General features: G+C 52.2%; 1 protein-coding gene across 7 annotated transcripts in view; it reads left to right on the forward strand.

Annotated features, from left to right (window-relative positions):
* ROBO3 (roundabout guidance receptor 3) overlaps positions 1–17,686 on the forward strand; it is a 510,456-nt gene that overhangs the window by 459,089 nt on the left and 33,681 nt on the right. For 6 of the 7 annotated variants that reach the window (XM_063943746.1, XM_063943744.1, XM_063943747.1 and 3 more), the window contains 3 exons: positions 12,402–12,526; positions 12,687–12,858; positions 12,942–13,130. In XM_063943746.1, coding sequence (XP_063799816.1) covers positions 12,402–12,526; positions 12,687–12,858; positions 12,942–13,130 — 486 coding nt within the window. The remainder of the gene's footprint in view (positions 1–12,401; positions 12,527–12,686; positions 12,859–12,941; positions 13,131–17,686) is intronic. The other variant, XM_063943745.1, reaches the window with a different exon arrangement.

A 17,686-nucleotide genomic window follows, 5' to 3' on the forward strand; every position in this document is an offset into this window, starting at 1 on the left:
CTTCCTGACGCTGTGTCACACGGAATCCGCAGAGAGATAGGAGGCCAGTGTATAGTGTGGATGTCTTCCTGACGCTGTGTTACATGGAATCCGCAGAGAGACAGGAGGCCAGTGTATAGTGTGGATGTCTTCCTGACGCTGTGTTACATGGAATCCGCAGAGAGATAGGAGGCCAGTGTATAGTGTGGATGTCTTCCTGACGCTGTGTTACATGGAATCCGCAGAGAGATAGGAGGCCAGTGTATAGTGTGGATGTCTTCCTGACACTGTGTCACACGGACTCCGCAGAGAGATAGGAGGCCAGTGTATAGTGTGGATGTCTTCCTGACGCTGTGTCACATGGAATCCGCAGAGAGACAGGAGGCCAGTGTATAGTGTGGATGTCTTCCTGACGCTGTGTAACACGGACTCCGCAGAGAGATAGGAGGCCAGTGTATAGTGTGGGTGTCTTACTGACGCTGTGTCACACGGAACCCGCAGAGAGACAGGAGGCCAGTGTATAGTGTGGATGTCTTCCTGACGCTGTGTCACACGGAACCCACCGAGAGATAGGAGGCCAGTGTATAGTGTGGATGTCTTCCTGACACTGTGTCACACGGAATCCGCAGAGAGACAGGAGGCCAGTGTATAGTGTGGATGTCTTCCTGACGCTGTGTCACACGGAATCCGCAGAGAGATAGGAGGCCAGTGTATAGTGTGGATGTCTTCCTGACGCTGTGTCACATGGAATCCGCAGAGAGATAGGAGGCCAGTGTATAGTGTGGATGTCTTCCTGACGCTGTGTCACATGGAATCCGCAGAGAGATAGGAGGCCAGTGTATAGAGTGGATGTCTTCCTGACGCTGTGTCACATGGAATCCGCAGAGAGATAGGAGGCCAGTGTATAGTGCGGATGTCTTCCTGACGCTGTGTCACACGGAATCCGCAGAGAGACAGGAGGCCAGTGTATAGTGTGGATGTCTTCCTGACGCTGTGTCACATGGAATCCGCAGAGAGATAGGAGGCCAGTGTATAGTGCGGATGTCTTCCTGACGCTGTGTCACACGGAATCCGCAGAGAGACAGGAGGCCAGTGTATAGTGTGGATGTCTTCCTGACGCTGTGTCACATGGAATCCGCAGAGAGACAGGAGGCCAGTGTATAGTGTGGATGTCTTCCTGACGCTGTGTCACATGGAATCCGCAGAGAGATAGGAGGCCAGTGTATAGTGTGGATGTCTTCCTGACGCTGTGTTACATGGAATCCGCAGAGAGATAGGAGGCCAGTGTATAGTGTGGATGTCTTCCTGACGCTGTGTTACATGGAATCTGCAGAGAGATAGGAGGCCAGTGTATAGTGTGGATGTCTTCCTGACGCTGTGTTACATGGAATCTGCAGAGAGATAGGAGGCCAGTGTATAGTGTGGATGTCTTCCTGACGCTGTGTCACACGGAATCCGCAGAGAGACAGGAGGCCAGTGTATAGTGTGGATGTCTTCCTGACGCTGTGTTACATGGACTCCGCAGAGAGATAGGAGGCCAGTGTATAGTGTGGATGTCTTCCTGACGCTGTGTTACACGGAATCCGCAGAGAGATAGGAGGCCAGTGTATAGTGTGGATGTCTTCCTGACGCTGTGTTACATGGAATCCGCAGAGAGACAGGAGGCCAGTGTATAGTGTGGATGTCTTCCTGACGCTGTGTTACACGGACTCCGCAGAGAGATAGGAGGCCAGTGTATAGTGTGGATGTCTTCCTGACGCTGTGTCACACGGAATCCGCAGAGAGACAGGAGGCCAGTGTATAGTGTGGATGTCTTCCTGACGCTGTGTCACACGGACTCCGCAGAGAGACAGGAGGCCAGTGTATAGTGTGGATGTCTTCCTGACGCTGTGTTACATGGAATCCGCAGAGAGACAGGAGGCCAGTGTATAGTGTGGATGTCTTCCTGACGCTGTGTCACACGGAATCCGCAGAGAGATAGGAGGCCAGTGTATAGTGTGGATGTCTTCCTGACGCTGTGTCACACGGAATCCGCAGAGAGATAGGAGGCCAGTGTATAGTGTGGATGTCTTCCTGACGCTGTGTCACACGGAATCCGCAGAGAGACAGGAGGCCAGTGTATAGTGTGGATGTCTTCCTGACGCTGTGTTACATGGACTCCGCAGAGAGATAGGAGGCCAGTGTATAGTGTGGATGTCTTCCTGACGCTGTGTCACACGGAATCCGCAGAGAGATAGGAGGCCAGTGTATAGTGTGGATGTCTTCCTGACGCTGTGTTACACGGAATCCGCAGAGAGATAGGAGGCCAGTGTATAGTGTGGATATCTTCCTGACGCTGTGTTACATGGACTCCGCAGAGAGATAGGAGGCCAGTGTATAGTGTGGATGTCTTCCTGACGCTGTGTCACATGGAATCCGCAGAGAGACAGGAGGCCAGTGTATAATGTGGAAGTCTTCCTGACGCTGTGTCACATGGAATCCGCAGAGAGACAGGAGGCCAGTGTATAGTGTGGATATCTTCCTGACGCTGTGTTACATTGAATCCGCAGAGAGATAGGAGGCCAGTGTATAGTGTGGATGTCTTCCTGACGCTGTGTCACACGGAATCCGCAGAGAGATAGGAGGCCAGTGTATAGTGTGGATGTCTTCCTGACGCTGTGTTACATGGAATCCGCAGAGAGATAGGAGGCCAGTGTATAGTGTGGATGTCTTCCTGACGCTGTGTCACACATAATCCGCAGAGAGATAGGAGGCCAGTGTATAGTGTGGATGTCTTCCTGACGCTGTGTTACATGGAATCCGCAGAGAGACAGGAGGCAAGTGTATAGTGTGGATGTCTTCCTGACGCTGTGTCACACGGAATCCGCAGAGAGACAGGAGGCCAGTGTATAGTGTGGATGTCTTCCTGACGCTGTGTAACACGGAATCCGCAGAGAGACAGGAGGCCAGTGTATAGTGTGGATGTCTTCCTGACGCTGTGTCACACGGACTCCGCAGAGAGACAGGAGGCCAGTGTATAGTGTGGATGTCTTCCTGACGCTGTGTCACACGGAATCCGCAGAGAGACAGGAGGCCAGTGTATAGTGTGGATGTCTTCCTGACGCTGTGTCACACGGAATCCGCAGAGAGACAGGAGGCCAGTGTATAGTGTGGATGTCTTCCTGACGTTGTGTCACACGGAATCTGCAGAGAGATAGGAGGCCAGTGTATAGTGTGGATGTCTTCCTGACGCTGTGTCACACGGACTCCGCAGAGAGACAGGAGGCCAGTGTATAGTGTGGATGTCTTCCTGACGCTGTGTCACACGGAATCCGCAGAGAGACAGGAGGCCAGTGTATAGTGTGGATGTCTTCCTGACGCTGTGTCACACGGACTCCGCAGAGAGACAGGAGGCCAGTGTATAGTGTGGATGTCTTCCTGACGCTGTGTTACATGGACTCCGCAGAGAGATAGGAGGCCAGTGTATAGTGTGGATGTCTTCCTGACGCTGTGTCACACGGACTCCGCAGAGAGACAGGAGGCCAGTGTATAGTGTGGATGTCTTCCTGACGCTGTGTTACATGGAATCCGCAGAGAGATAGGAGGCCAGTGTATAGTGTGGATGTCTTCCTGACGCTGTGTTACATGGACTCCGCAGAGAGACAGGAGGCCAGTGTATAGTGTGGATGTCTTCCTGACGCTGTGTCACACGGAATCCGCAGAGAGACAGGAGGCCAGTGTATAGTGTGGATGTCTTCCTGACGCTGTGTTACATGGACTCCGCAGAGAGATAGGAGGCCAGTGTATAGTGTGGATGTCTTCCTGACGCTGTGTCACACGGACTCCGCAGAGAGACAGGAGGCTAGTGTATAGTGTGGATGTCTTCCTGACGCTGTGTTACATGGAATCCGCAGAGAGATAGGAGGCCAGTGTATAGTGTGGATGTCTTCCTGACGCTGTGTCACACGGAATCCGCAGAGAGACAGGAGGCCAGTGTATAGTGTGGATGTCTTCCTGACGCTGTGTCACACGGAATCCGCAGAGAGACAGGAGGCCAGTGTATAGTGTGGATGTCTTCCTGACGCTGTGTTACACGGAATCCGCAGAGAGATAGGAGGCCAGTGTATAGTGTGGATGTCTTCCTGACGCTGTGTCACACGGACTCCGCAGAGAGACAGGAGGCCAGTGTATAGTGTGGATGTCTTCCTGACGCTGTGTAACACGGACACCGCAGAGAGACAGGAGGCCAGTGTATAGTGTGGATGTCTTCCTGACGCTGTGTCACACGGAATCCGCAGAGAGACAGGAGGCCAGTGTATAGTGTGGATGTCTTCCTGACGCTGTGTTACACGGAATCCGCAGAGAGATAGGAGGCCAGTGTATAGTGTGGATGTCTTCCTGACGCTGTGTCACACGGAATCCACAGAGAGATAGGAGGCCAGTGTATAGTGTGGATGTCTTCCTGACGCTGTGTCACACGGACTCCGCAGAGAGACAGGAGGCCAGTGTATAGTGTGGATGTCTTCCTGACGCTGTGTCACACGGACTCCGCAGAGAGATAGGAGGCCAGGCCAGTGTATAGTGCGGATGTCTTCCTGACGCTGTGTTACATGGAATCCGCAGAGAGACAGGAGGCCAGTGTATAGTGTGGATGTCTTCCTGACGCTGTGTCACACGGACTCCGCAGAGAGACAGGAGGCCAGTGTATAGTGTGGATGTGTTCCTGACGCTGTGTAACACGGAATCCGCAGAGAGACAGGAGGCCAGTGTATAGTGTGGATGTGTTCCTGACGCTGTGTTACATGGAATCTGCAGAGAGATAGGAGGCCAGTGTATAGTGTGGATGTCTTCCTGACGCTGTGTCACACGGAATCCGCAGAAAGATATGAGGCCAGTGTATAGTGTGGATGTCTTCCTGACGCTGTGTCACACGGAATCCGCAGAGAGACAGGAGGCCAGTGTATAGTGTGGATGTCTTCCTGACGCTGTGTCACATGGAATCCGCAGAGAGACAGGAGGCCAGTGTATAGTGTGGATGTCTTCCTGACGCTGTGTAACACGGAATCCGCAGAGAGACAGGAGGCCAGTGTATAGTGTGGATGTCTTCCTGACGCTGTGTAACACGGAATCCGCAGAGAGACAGGAGGCCAGTGTATAGTGTGGATGTCTTCCTGACGCTGTGTAACACGGAATCCGCAGAGAGACAGGAGGCCAGGCCAGTGTATAGTGCGGATGTCTTCCTGACGCTGTGTCACACGGAATCCGCAGAGAGACAGGAGGCCAGTGTATAGTGTGGATGTCTTCCTGACGCTGTGTCACACGGAATCCGCAGAGAGACAGGCGGCCAGTGTATAGTGTGGATGTCTTCCTGACGCTGTGTCACACGGAATCCGCAGAGAGACAGGAGGCCAGTGTATAGTGTGGATGTCTTCCTGACGCTGTGTCACACGGACTCCGCAGAGAGATAGGAGGCCAGTGCATATTGTGGATGTCTTCCTGACGCTGTGTCACATGGACTCCGCAGAGAGACAGGAGGCCAGTGTATAGTGTGGATGTCTTCCTGACGCTGTGTCACACGGACTCCGCAGAGAGATAGGAGGCCAGTGTATAGTGTGGATGTCTTCCTGACGCTGTGTCACACGGAATCCGCAGAGAGACAGGAGGCCAGTGTATAGTGTGGATGTCTTCCTGACGCTGTGTCACACGGACTCCGCAGAGAGACAGGAGGCCAGTGTATAGTGTGGATGTGTTCCTGACGCTGTGTTACATGGAATCCGCAGAGAGACAGGAGGCCAGTGTATAGTGTGGATGTCTTCCTGACGCTGTGTTACATGGAATCCGCAGAGAGACAGGAGGCCAGTGTATAGTGTGGATGTCTTCCTGACGCTGTGTCACACGGAATCCGCAGAGAGACAGGAGGCCAGTGTATAGTGTGGATGTCTTCCTGACACTGTGTAACACGGAATCCGCAGAGAGACAGGAGGCCAGTGTATAGTGTGGATGTCTTCCTGACACTGTGTCACACGGAATCCGCAGAGAGACAGGAGGCCAGTGTATAGTGTGGATGTCTTCCTGACGCTGTGTCACATGGAATCCGCAGAGAGATACTAGGCCAGTGTATAGTGTGGATGTCTTCCTGACGCTGTGTCACACGGAATCCGCAGAGAGACAGGAGGCCAGTGTATAGTGTGGATGTCTTCCTGACGCTGTGTCACATGGAATCCGCAGAGAGATAGGAGGCCAGTGCATAGTGTGGATGTCTTCCTGACGCTGTGTTACATGGAATCTGCAGAGAGATAGGAGGCCAGTGTATAGTGTGGATGTCTTCCTGACGCTGTGTCACACGGAATCCGCAGAGAGACAGGAGGCCAGTGTATAGTGTGGATGTCTTCCTGACGCTGTGTCACACGGACTCCGCAGAGAGACAGGAGGCCAGTGTATAGTGTAGATGTCTTCCTGACGCTGTGTTACATGGAATCCGCAGAGATAGGAGGCCAGTGTATAGTGTGGATGTCTTCCTGACGCTGTGTCACACGGAATCCGCAGAGAGATAGGAGGCCAGTGTATAGTGTGGATGTCTTCCTGACGCTGTGTCACACGGAATCCGCAGAGAGACAGGAGGCCAGTGTATAGTGTGGATGTCTTCCTGACGCTGTGTCACACGGAATCCGCAGAGAGATAGGAGGCCAGTGTATAGTGTGGATGTCTTCCTGACGCTGTGTTACATGGAATCCGCAGAGAGACAGGAGGCCAGTGTATAGTGTGGATATCTTCCTGACACTGTGTCACACGGAATCTGCAGAGAGATAGGAGGCCAGTGTATAGTGTGGATGTCTTCCTGACGCTGTGTTACATGGACTCCGCAGAGAGATAGGAGGCCAGTGTATAGTGTGGATGTCTTCCTGACGCTGTGTTACATGGAATCTGCAGAGAGATAGGAGGCCAGTGTATAGTGTGGATGTCTTCCTGACGCTGTGTCACCCGGACTCCGCAGAGAGACAGGAGGCCAGTGTATAGTGTAGATGTCTTCCTGACGCTGTGTTACATGGAATCCGCAGAGATAGGAGGCCAGTGTATAGTGTGGATGTCTTCCTGACGCTGTGTCACATGGAATCCGCAGAGAGATAGGAGGCCAGTGTATAGTGTGGATGTCTTCCTGACGCTGTGTTACACGGAATCCGCAGAGAGACAGGAGGCCAGTGTATAGTGTGGATGTCTTCCTGACGCTGTGTTACACGGAATCCGCAGAGAGATAGGAGGCCAGTGTATAGTGTGGATGTCTTCCTGACGCTGTGTCACACGGAATCCGCAGAGAGACAGGAGGCCAGTGTATAGTGTGGATGTCTTCCTGACGCTGTGTCCCACGGAATCCGCAGAGAGATAGGAGGCCAGTGTATAGTGTGGATGTCTTCCTGACGCTGTGTCACACGGAATCCGCAGAGATATAGGAGGCCAGTGTATAGTGCGGATGTCTTCCTGACGCTGTGTAACATGGAATCCGCAGAGAGATAGGAGGCCAGTGTATAGTGTGGATGTCTTCCTGACGCTGTGTCACACGGACTCCGCAGAGAGACAGGAGGCCAGTGTATAGTGTGGATGTCTTCCTGACGCTGTGTCACACGGAATCCGCAGAGAGACAGGAGGCCAGTGTATCGTGTGGATGTCTTCCTGACGCTGTGTTACATGGAATCCGCAGAGAGATAGGAGGCCAGTGTATAGTGTGGATGTCTTCCTGACGCTGTGTTACATGGAATCCGCAGAGAGATAGGAGGCCAGTGTATAGTGTGGATGTCTTCCTGACGCTGTGTAACACGGAATCTGCAGAGAGACAGGAGGCCAGTGTATAGTGTGGATGTCTTCCTGACGCTGTGTCACACGGACCCCGCAGAGAGATAGGAGGCCAGTGTATAGTGTGGATGTCTTCCTGACGCTGTGTCACACGGACTCCGCAGAGAGACAGGAGGCCAGTGTATAGTGTGGATGTCTTCCTGACGCTGTGTTACACGGAATCCGCAGAGAGATAGGAGGCCAGTGTATAGTGTGGATGTGTTCCTGACGCTGTGTCACACGGAATCCGCAGAGAGACAGGAGGCCAGTGTATAGTGTGGATGTCTTCCTGACGCTGTGTCACACGGACCCCGCAGAGAGATAGGAGGCCAGTGTATAGTGTGGATGTCTTCCTGACGCTGTGTAACACGGACTCCGCAGAGAGACAGGAGGCCAGTGTATAGTGTGGATGTCTTCCTGACGCTGTGTCACACGGACCCCGCAGAGAGATAGGAGGCCAGTGTATAGTGTGGATGTCTTCCTGACGCTGTGTCACACGGAATCCGCAGAGAGACAGGAGGCCAGTGTATAGTGTGGATGTCTTCCTGACGCTGTGTAACACGGACTCCGCAGAGAGACAGGAGGCCAGTGTATAGTGTGGATGTCTTCCTGACGCTGTGTCACACGGACCCCGCAGAGAGATAGGAGGCCAGTGTATAGTGTGGATGTCTTCCTGACGCTGTGTCACACGGAATCCGCAGAGAGATAGGAGGCCAGTGTATAGTGTGGATGTCTTCCTGACGCTGTGTCACACGGACTCCGCAGAGAGACAGGAGGCCAGTGTATAGTGTGGATGTCTTCCTGACGCTGTGTTACACGGAATCCGCAGAGAGATAGGAGGCCAGTGTATAGTGTGGATGTGTTCCTGACGCTGTGTCACACGGAATCCGCAGAGAGACAGGAGGCCAGTGTATAGTGTGGATATCTTCCTGACGCTGTGTCACATGGAATCCGCAGAGAGACAGGAGGCCAGTGTATAGTGTGGATGTCTTCCTGACGCTGTGTAACACGGAATCCGCAGAGAGACAGGAGGCCAGTGTATAGTGTGGATGTCTTCCTGACGCTGTGTCACACGGAATCCGCAGAGAGACAGGAGGCCAGTGTATAGTGTGGATGTCTTCCTGACGCTGTGTTACACGGAATCCGCAGAGAGATAGGAGGCCAGTGTATAGTGTGGATGTCTTCCTGACGCTGTGTCACACGGAATCCGCAGAGAGACAGGAGGCCAGTGTATAGTGTGGATGTCTTCCTGACGCTGTGTCACATGGAATCCGCAGAGAGACAGGAGGCCAGTGTATAGTGTGGATGTCTTCCTGACGCTGTGTTACATGGAATCCGCAGAGAGATAGGAGGCCAGTGTATAGTGTGGATATCTTCCTGACGCTGTGTCACATGGAATCCGCAGAGAGATAGGAGGCCAGTGTATAGTGTGGATGTCTTCCTGACGCTGTGTTACATGGACTCCGCAGAGAGATAGGAGGCCAGTGTATAGTGTGGATGTCTTCCTGACGCTGTGTTACATGGAATCCGCAGAGAGATAGGAGGCCAGTGTATAGTGTGGATGTCTTCCTGACGCTGTGTCACATGGAATCCGCAGAGACAGGAGGCCAGTGTATAGTGTGGATGTCTTCCTGACGCTGTGTCACACGGAATCCGCAGAGAGATAGGAGGCCAGTGTATAGTGTGGATGTCTTCCTGACGCTGTGTCACACGGAATCCGCAGAGAGATAGGAGGCCAGTGTATAGTGTGGATGTCTTCCTGACGCTGTGTCACACGGAATCCGCAGAGAGACAGGAGGCCAGTGTATAGTGTGGATGTCTTCCTGACGCTGTGTTACATGGAATCCGCAGAGAGATAGGAGGCCAGTGTATAGTGTGGATGTCTTCCTGACACTGTGTTACATGGAATCCGCAGAGAGATAGGAGGCCAGGCCAGTGTATAGTGTGGATGTCTTCCTGACGCTGTGTCACACGGACTCCACAGAGAGATAGGAGGCCAGGCCAGTGTATAGTGTGGATGTCTTCCTGACGCTGTGTCACACGGACTCCGCAGAGAGATAGGAGGCCAGGCCAGTGTATAGTGTGGATGTCTTCCTGACGCTGTGTCACACGGACTCCGCAGAGAGATAGGAGGCCAGGCCAGTGTATAGTGTGGATGTCTTCCTGACGCTGTGTAACACGGAATCCGCAGAGAGATAGGAGGCCAGTGTATAGTGTGGTTGTCTTCCTGACGCTGTGTAACACGGACTCCGCAGAGAGATAGGAGGCCAGTGTATAGTGTGGATGTCTTCCTGACGCTGTGTCACATGGAATCCGCAGAGACAGGAGGCCAGTGTATAGTGTGGATGTCTTCCTGACGCTGTGTCACACGGAATCCGCAGAGAGATAGGAGGCCAGTGTATAGTGTGGATGTCTTCCTGACGCTGTGTCACACGGACTCCGCAGAGAGACAGGAGGCCAGTGTATAGTGTGGATGTCTTCCTGATGCTGTGTCACACGGACTCCGCAGAGAGATAGGAGGCCAGTGTATAGTGTGGATGTCTTCCTGACGCTGTGTTACACGGAACCCGCAGAGAGACAGGAGGCCAGTGTATAGTGTGGATGTCTTCCTGACGCTGTGTCACACGGAATCCGCAGAGAGACAGGAGGCCAGTGTATAGTGTGGATGTCTTCCTGACGCTGTGTCACATGGAATCCGCAGAGAGATAGGAGGCCAGTGTATAGTGTGGATGTCTTCCTGACGCTGTGTCACACGGAATCCGCAGAGAGACAGGAGGCCAGTGTATAGTGTGGATGTCTTCCTGACGCTGTGTTACATGGAATCCGCAGAGAGACAGGAGGCCAGTGTATAGTGTGGATGTCTTCCTGACGCTGTGTTACACGGAACCCTCAGAGAGACAGGAGGCCAGTGTATAGTGTGGATGTCTTCCTGACGCTGTGTCACACGGAATCCGCAGAGAGACAGGAGGCCAGTGTATAGTGTGGATGTCTTCCTGACGCTGTGTCACATGGAATCCGCAGAGAGATAGGAGGCCAGTGTATAGTGTGGATGTCTTCCTGACGCTGTGTCACACGGAATCCGCAGAGAGACAGGAGGCCAGTGTATAGTGTGGATGTCTTCCTGACGCTGTGTTACATGGAATCCGCAGAGAGATAGGAGGCCAGTGTATAGTGTGGATGTCTTCCTGATGCTGTGTAACACGGAACCCGCAGAGAGATAGGAGGCCAGTGTATAGTGTGGATGTCTTCCTGACGCTGTGTTACATGGAATCTGCAGAGAGACAGGAGGCCAGTGTATAGTGTGGTTGTCTTCCTGACGCTGTGTAACACGGACTCCGCAGAGAGATAGGAGGCCAGTGTATAGTGTGGATGTCTTCCTCATGCTGTGTCACACGGAATCCGCAGAGAGACAGGAGGCCAGTGTATAGTGTGGTTGTCTTCCTGACGCTGTGTAACACGGACTCCGCAGAGAGATAGGAGGCCAGTGTATAGTGTGGATGTCTTCCTGACGCTGTGTCACACGGAATCCGCAGAGAGACAGGAGGCCAGTGTATAGTGTGGATGTCTTCCTGACGCTGTGTTACATGGAATCCGTAGAGAGACAGGAGGCCAGGTCAGTGCATAGTGTGGACGTCTTCCTGACGCTGTGTAACAAGTCACCTGAGCCAGGCAAGTGTGTTACTGACACGCACACATGTTATGACACAGCCAGGGGGAGCACTGTGTGCCAGGCACAGTTATGTATCGTTTGCACAAACCACCGCTGTCTGAAGTTTCATTTCCCTGTAAGATAATAAGGCCGAGATGTAACTTCAGGAACAGCGGAAACATATTACTCCGCACTGAAGACACATCTGTTCTGTTGTGTTATACTATGTCGTTATAGACATCACTGGGTGCTGATACTGTGTACAGTGTGTGTATATTATATATACACTGATCAGCTTATCTCAGATACAACAGAGGAAATGTAAGTAGTTATGGTGCAGAATGTTCATCCCCCTTATACGGTGTAATATATCTCTGATGAGTATAAAACAGGACAATTATTATTATTCTCTTATTGTACCCCCAGCTATACTCGCAGAGATAGATAGATATACACACACACCGCCATTAATGGTCACCTGAAACCATGCAGCTCACACGTCTGATCTGGCGCAGTATCACTTGCACCAGCAAGCAATGACCACGTCCACGTAACATCCCATCGGGGATTATTGTATTATCTGATGAAGTGGAACGTATGAGGGGTGGTCTTCAGTATGCTGACTGTCGGGATCCTGGCGCACAGTATACCGGCGCCGGAATCCCGGCAGCCCGACACTTATTCTCCCTCGTGGGGGTCCACGACCCCCCTGAAGGGAGAATAAAATAGCGTGGTGCGCATAGCGCGCCACCGTGCCCGCAGCGTGGCGAGCGCAGTGAGCCCGCAAGGGGCTCATTTGCGCTCGCCACACTGTCGGTATGCCAGCAGTCGGGCTCCCGACGCCGGTATGCTGGTCGCCGGGAGCCCAGCCGCCGGCATACCATACTACACCCCGTATGAGCAGTCAGATGTAAAGCATCCTATATGACTGTCAGCAGTGTACATAGACTGTCTCTGTCGTTCCCAGTTCCCAGCGCAGCGCCGCAATCAGTCGCCGTGGTCACGGTGGGAACGAGCAACAGCACCAATATCAGCATCACGTGGGAGCCGCCGCCCGTCGAGCACCAGAACGGGATTATCCAGGACTATCGGGTGAGTAAAACTGGGCATGTCTAACGCCCCCTCCCCTTATCGTGGCGAATACTTGCCACATAGCCCCCTCCATGTTTCTACGTAATACACTGTATTATAACATCATAGTATGAGGCGCAGGGAGCGCCCGCACTGACGCTCACTCTTGTTTTGACCACAGATTTGGTGCCTGGGAAATGAATCCCGCTACCACATAAACCGGACAGTGGACGGAGCACTGCACAGCACCGTCATACGGGGCCTCGTTCCCGGGATTCTTTACCGCGTTGAAGTTGCTGCAGCAACAAGTGCTGGATTCGGAGTGAAGAGCCAGCCAATCACCATCCAGATCAGTAAGTGCCTGACCCGTGACCCGGTCACATGTACATGCTTGACCTGATGTGGTACCGGTAATACCATCTTCTCTTCTGCCCAGAAGCGTCTTCCGATCACGTTCCGGTTACCAGCGCTGATAACGTCAGTCTGACGGAGCAGATCACGGACGTGGTGAAGCAGCCGGCGTTCATTGCAGGCATCGGTGGGGCGTGCTGGGTGATCCTTATGTGCTTCAGTGTCTGGATATACTGCCGCAGGAAGAAGAGGAAAGAGCTGAGCCACTATACAGGTAACCACCGCCGTGTACTGCGTCACCAGTGATGGGACACTCACCCAGACAACGACAGCCAGTAATGGTTCCAGTGACTGATATAGTAATGGGACCAGTGACTTGTACAGTGAGAGCCAGTGACTGATACAGTAACGGGACCAGTGACACGTGCAGTGAGAGCCAGGGACTGATACAGTAACAGGACCAGTGACACGTGCAGTGAGAGCCAGGGACTGATACAGTAATGGGACCAGTGACTTGTACAGTGAGAGCCAGTGACTGATACAGTAATGGGACCAGTGACTTGTACAGTGAGAGCCAGGGACTGATACAGTAATGGGACCAGTGACTTGTACAGTGAGAGCCAGTGACTGATACAGTAACAGGACCAGTGACACGTGCAGTGAGAACCAGTGACTGATACAGTAACGGGACCAGTGACACGTGCAGTGAGAGCCAGGGACTGATACAGTAACAGGACCAGTGACACGTGCAGTGAGAACCAGTGACTGATACAGTAACGGGACCAGTGACACGTCCAGTGAGAACCAGTGACTGATACAGTAACGGGACCAGTGACTTGTACAGTGAGAGCCAGTGACTGATACAGTAACAGGACCAGTGACTTGTACAGTGAGAGCCAGTGACTGATACAGTAACAGAGCCAGTGACTGATACAGTAACAGAGCCAGTGACTGATACAGTAACGGGACCAGTGACACGTGCAGTGAGAGCCAGTGACTGATATAGTAATGGGACCAGTGACACGTGCAGTGAGAGCCAGTGACTGATACAGTAACAGGACCAGTGACTTGTACAGTGAGAGCCAGTGACTAATACAGTAACAGGACCAGTGACTTGTACAGTGAGAGCCAGTGACTGATACAGTAACAGGACCAGTGACTTGTACAGTGAGAACCAGTGACTGATACAGTAACGGGACCAGTGACACATGCAGTGAGAGCCAGTAACTGATATAGTAATGGGACCAGTGACACGTGCAGTGAGAGCCAGTGACTGATATAGTAATGGGACCAGTGACACGTGCAGTGAGAGCCAGTGACTGATACAGTAACAGAGCCAGTGACTGATACAGTAACAGGACCAGTGACTTGTACAGTGAGAGCCAGTGACTGATACAGTAACAGGACCAGTGACACGTGCAGTGAGAACCAGTGACTGATACAGTAACGGGACCAGTGACACGTCCAGTGAGAACCAGTGACTGATACAGTAACGGGACCAGTGACACGTCCAGTGAGAACCAGTGACTGATACAGTAACGGGACCAGTGACACGTCCAGTGAGAACCAGTGACTGATACAGTAACGGGACCAGTGACACGTCCAGTGAGAACCAGTGACTGATACAGTAACGGGACCAGTGACACGTGCAGTGAGAGCCAGTGACTGATACAGTAACAGAGCCAGTGACTTGTACAGTGAGAGCCAGTGACTGATACAGTAACAGGACCAGTGACTTGTACAGTGAGAACCAGTGACTGATACAGTAACGGGACCAGTGACACATGCAGTGAGAGCCAGTAACTGATATAGTAATGGGACCAGTGACACGTGCAGTGAGAGCCAGTGACTGATATAGTAATGGGCCTAGTGACACGTGCAGTGAGAGCCAGTAACTGATATAGTAATGGGACCAGTGACACGTGCAGTGAGAGCCAGTGACTGATACAGTAACGGGACCAGTGACACGTGCAGTGAGAGCCAGTGACTGATACAGTAACAGAGCCAGTGACTTGTACAGTGAGAGCCAGTGACTGATACAGTAACAGAGCCAGTGACTGATACAGTAACAGAGCCAGTGACTGATACAGTAACGGGACCAGTGACACGTCCAGTGAGAACCAGTGACTGATACAGTAACGGGACCAGTGACACATGCAGCGAGAGCCAGTGACTGATACAGTAACAGAGCCAGTGACTGATACAGTAACAGAGCCAGTGACTGATACAGTAACAGAGCCAGTGACTGATACAGTAACAGAGCCAGTGACTGATACAGTAACGGGACCAGTGACACGTGCAGTGAGAGCCAGTGACTGATATAGTAATGGGCCTAGTGACACGTGCAGTGAGAGCCAGTAACTGATATAGTAATGGGACCAGTGACACGTGCAGTGAGAGCCAGTGACTGATACAGTAACAGAGCCAGTGACTTGTACAGTGAGAGCCAGTGACTGATACAGTAACAGAGCCAGTGACTGATACAGTAACAGAGCCAGTGACTGATACAGTAACGAGACCAGTGACACGTGCAGTGAGAGCCAGTGACTAATACAGTAACAGGACCAGTGACTTGTACAGTGAGAGCCAGTGACTGATACAGTAACAGGACCAGTGACTTGTACAGTGAGAGCCAGTGACTAATACAGTAACAGGACCAGTGACTTGTACAGTGAGAGCCAGTGACTGACACAGTAACGGGACCAGTGACACATGCAGCGAGAGCCAGTGACTGATACAGTAACAGAGCCAGTGACTGATACAGTAACAGAGCCAGTGACTGATACAGTAACGGGACCAGTGACACGTGCAGTGAGAGCCAGTAACTGATATAGTAATGGGACCAGTGACACGTGCAGTGAGAGCCAGTGACTGATACAGTAACGGGACCAGTGACACGTGCAGTGAGAGCCAGTGACTAATACAGTAACAGGACCAGTGACTTGTACAGTGAGAGCCAGTGACTGACACAGTAACGTGACCAGTGACACATGCAGCGAGAGCCAGTGACTGATACAGTAACAGAGCCAGTGACTGATACAGTAACAGAGCCAGTGACTGATACAGTAACAGAGCCAGTGACTGATACAGTAACAGAGCCAGTGACTGATACAGTATCGGGACCAGTGACACGTGCAGTGAGAGCCAGTGACTGATATAGTAATGGGCCCAGTGACACGTGCAGTGAGAGCCGGTGACTGATACAGTAACAGGACCAGTGACTTGTACAGTGAGAGCCAGTGACTGATACAGTAACGGGACCAGTGACACATGCAGCGAGAGCCAGTGACTGATACAGTAACAGAGCCAGTGACTGATACAGTAACAGAGCCAGTGACACGTGCAGTGAGAGCCAGGAACTGATACAGTAACAGGACCAGTGACACGTGCAGTGAGAGCCAGTGACTGATACAGTAACGGGACCAGTGACACGTCCAGTGAGAACCAGTGACTGATACAGTAACGGGACCAGTGACACGTCCAGTGAGAACCAGTGACTGATACGGTAACGGGACCAGTGACACGTCCAGTGAGAACCAGTGACTGATACAGTAACGGGACTAGTGACACGTCCAGTGACTGATACAGTAACAGAGCCAGTGACTTGTACAGTGAGAGCCAGTGACTGATACAGTAACAGGACCAGTGACTTGTACAGTGAGAGCCAGTGACTGATATAGTAATGGGACCAGTGACACGTGCAGTGAGAGCCAGTGACTGATACAGTAACGGGACCAGTGACACGTGCAGTGAGAGCCAGTGACTGATACAGTAACAGAGCCAGTGACTTGTACAGTGAGAGCCAGTGACTGATACAGTAACGGGACCAGTGACACGTGCAGTGAGAGCCAGTAACTGATATAGTAATGGGACCAGTGACACGTGCAGTGAGAGCCAGTGACTGATACAGTAACGGGACCAGTGACACGTGCAGTGAGAGCCAGTGACTGATACAGTAACAGAGCCAGTGACTTGTACAGTGAGAGCCAGTGACTGATACAGTAACAGAGCCAGTGACTGATACAGTAACAGAGCCAGTGACTGATACAGTAACAGAGCCAGTGACTGATACAGTAACGGGACCAGTGACACGTGCAGTGAGAGCCAGTGACTAATACAGTAACAGGACCAGTGACTTGTACAGTGAGAGCCAGTGACTGATACAGTAACAGGACCAGTGACTTGTACAGTGAGAGCCAGTGACTGATACAGTAACAGGACCAGTGACTTGTACAGTGAGAGCCAGTGACTAATACAGTGACTTGTACAGTGAGAGCCAGTGACTGACACAGTAACGGGACCAGTGACACATGCAGCGAGAGCCAGTGACTGATACAGTAACAGAGCCAGTGACTGATACAGTAACGTGACCAGTGACACGTGCAGTGAGAGCCAGTAACTGATATAGTAATGGGACCAGTGACACGTGCAGTGAGAGCCAGTGACTGATACAGTAACGGGACCAGTGACACGTGCAGTGAGAGCCAGTGACTAATACAGTAACAGGACCAGTGACTTGTACAGTGAGAGCCAGTGACTGACACAGTAACGGGACCAGTGACACATGCAGCGAGAGCCAGTGACTGATACAGTAACAGAGCCAGTGACTGATACAGTAACAGAGCCAGTGACTGATACAGTAACAGAGCCAGTGACTGATACAGTATCGGGACCAGTGACACGTGCAGTGAGAGCCAGTGACTGATATAGTAATGGGCCCAGTGACACGTGCAGTGAGAGCCGGTGACTGATACAGTAACAGGACCAGTGACTTGTACAGTGAGAGCCAGTGACTGATACAGTAACGGGACCAGTGACACATGCAGCGAG

Source organism: Pseudophryne corroboree, chromosome 10, assembly GCF_028390025.1.
Source record: "Pseudophryne corroboree isolate aPseCor3 chromosome 10, aPseCor3.hap2, whole genome shotgun sequence".
Taxonomy (NCBI): domain Eukaryota; kingdom Metazoa; phylum Chordata; class Amphibia; order Anura; family Myobatrachidae; genus Pseudophryne; species Pseudophryne corroboree.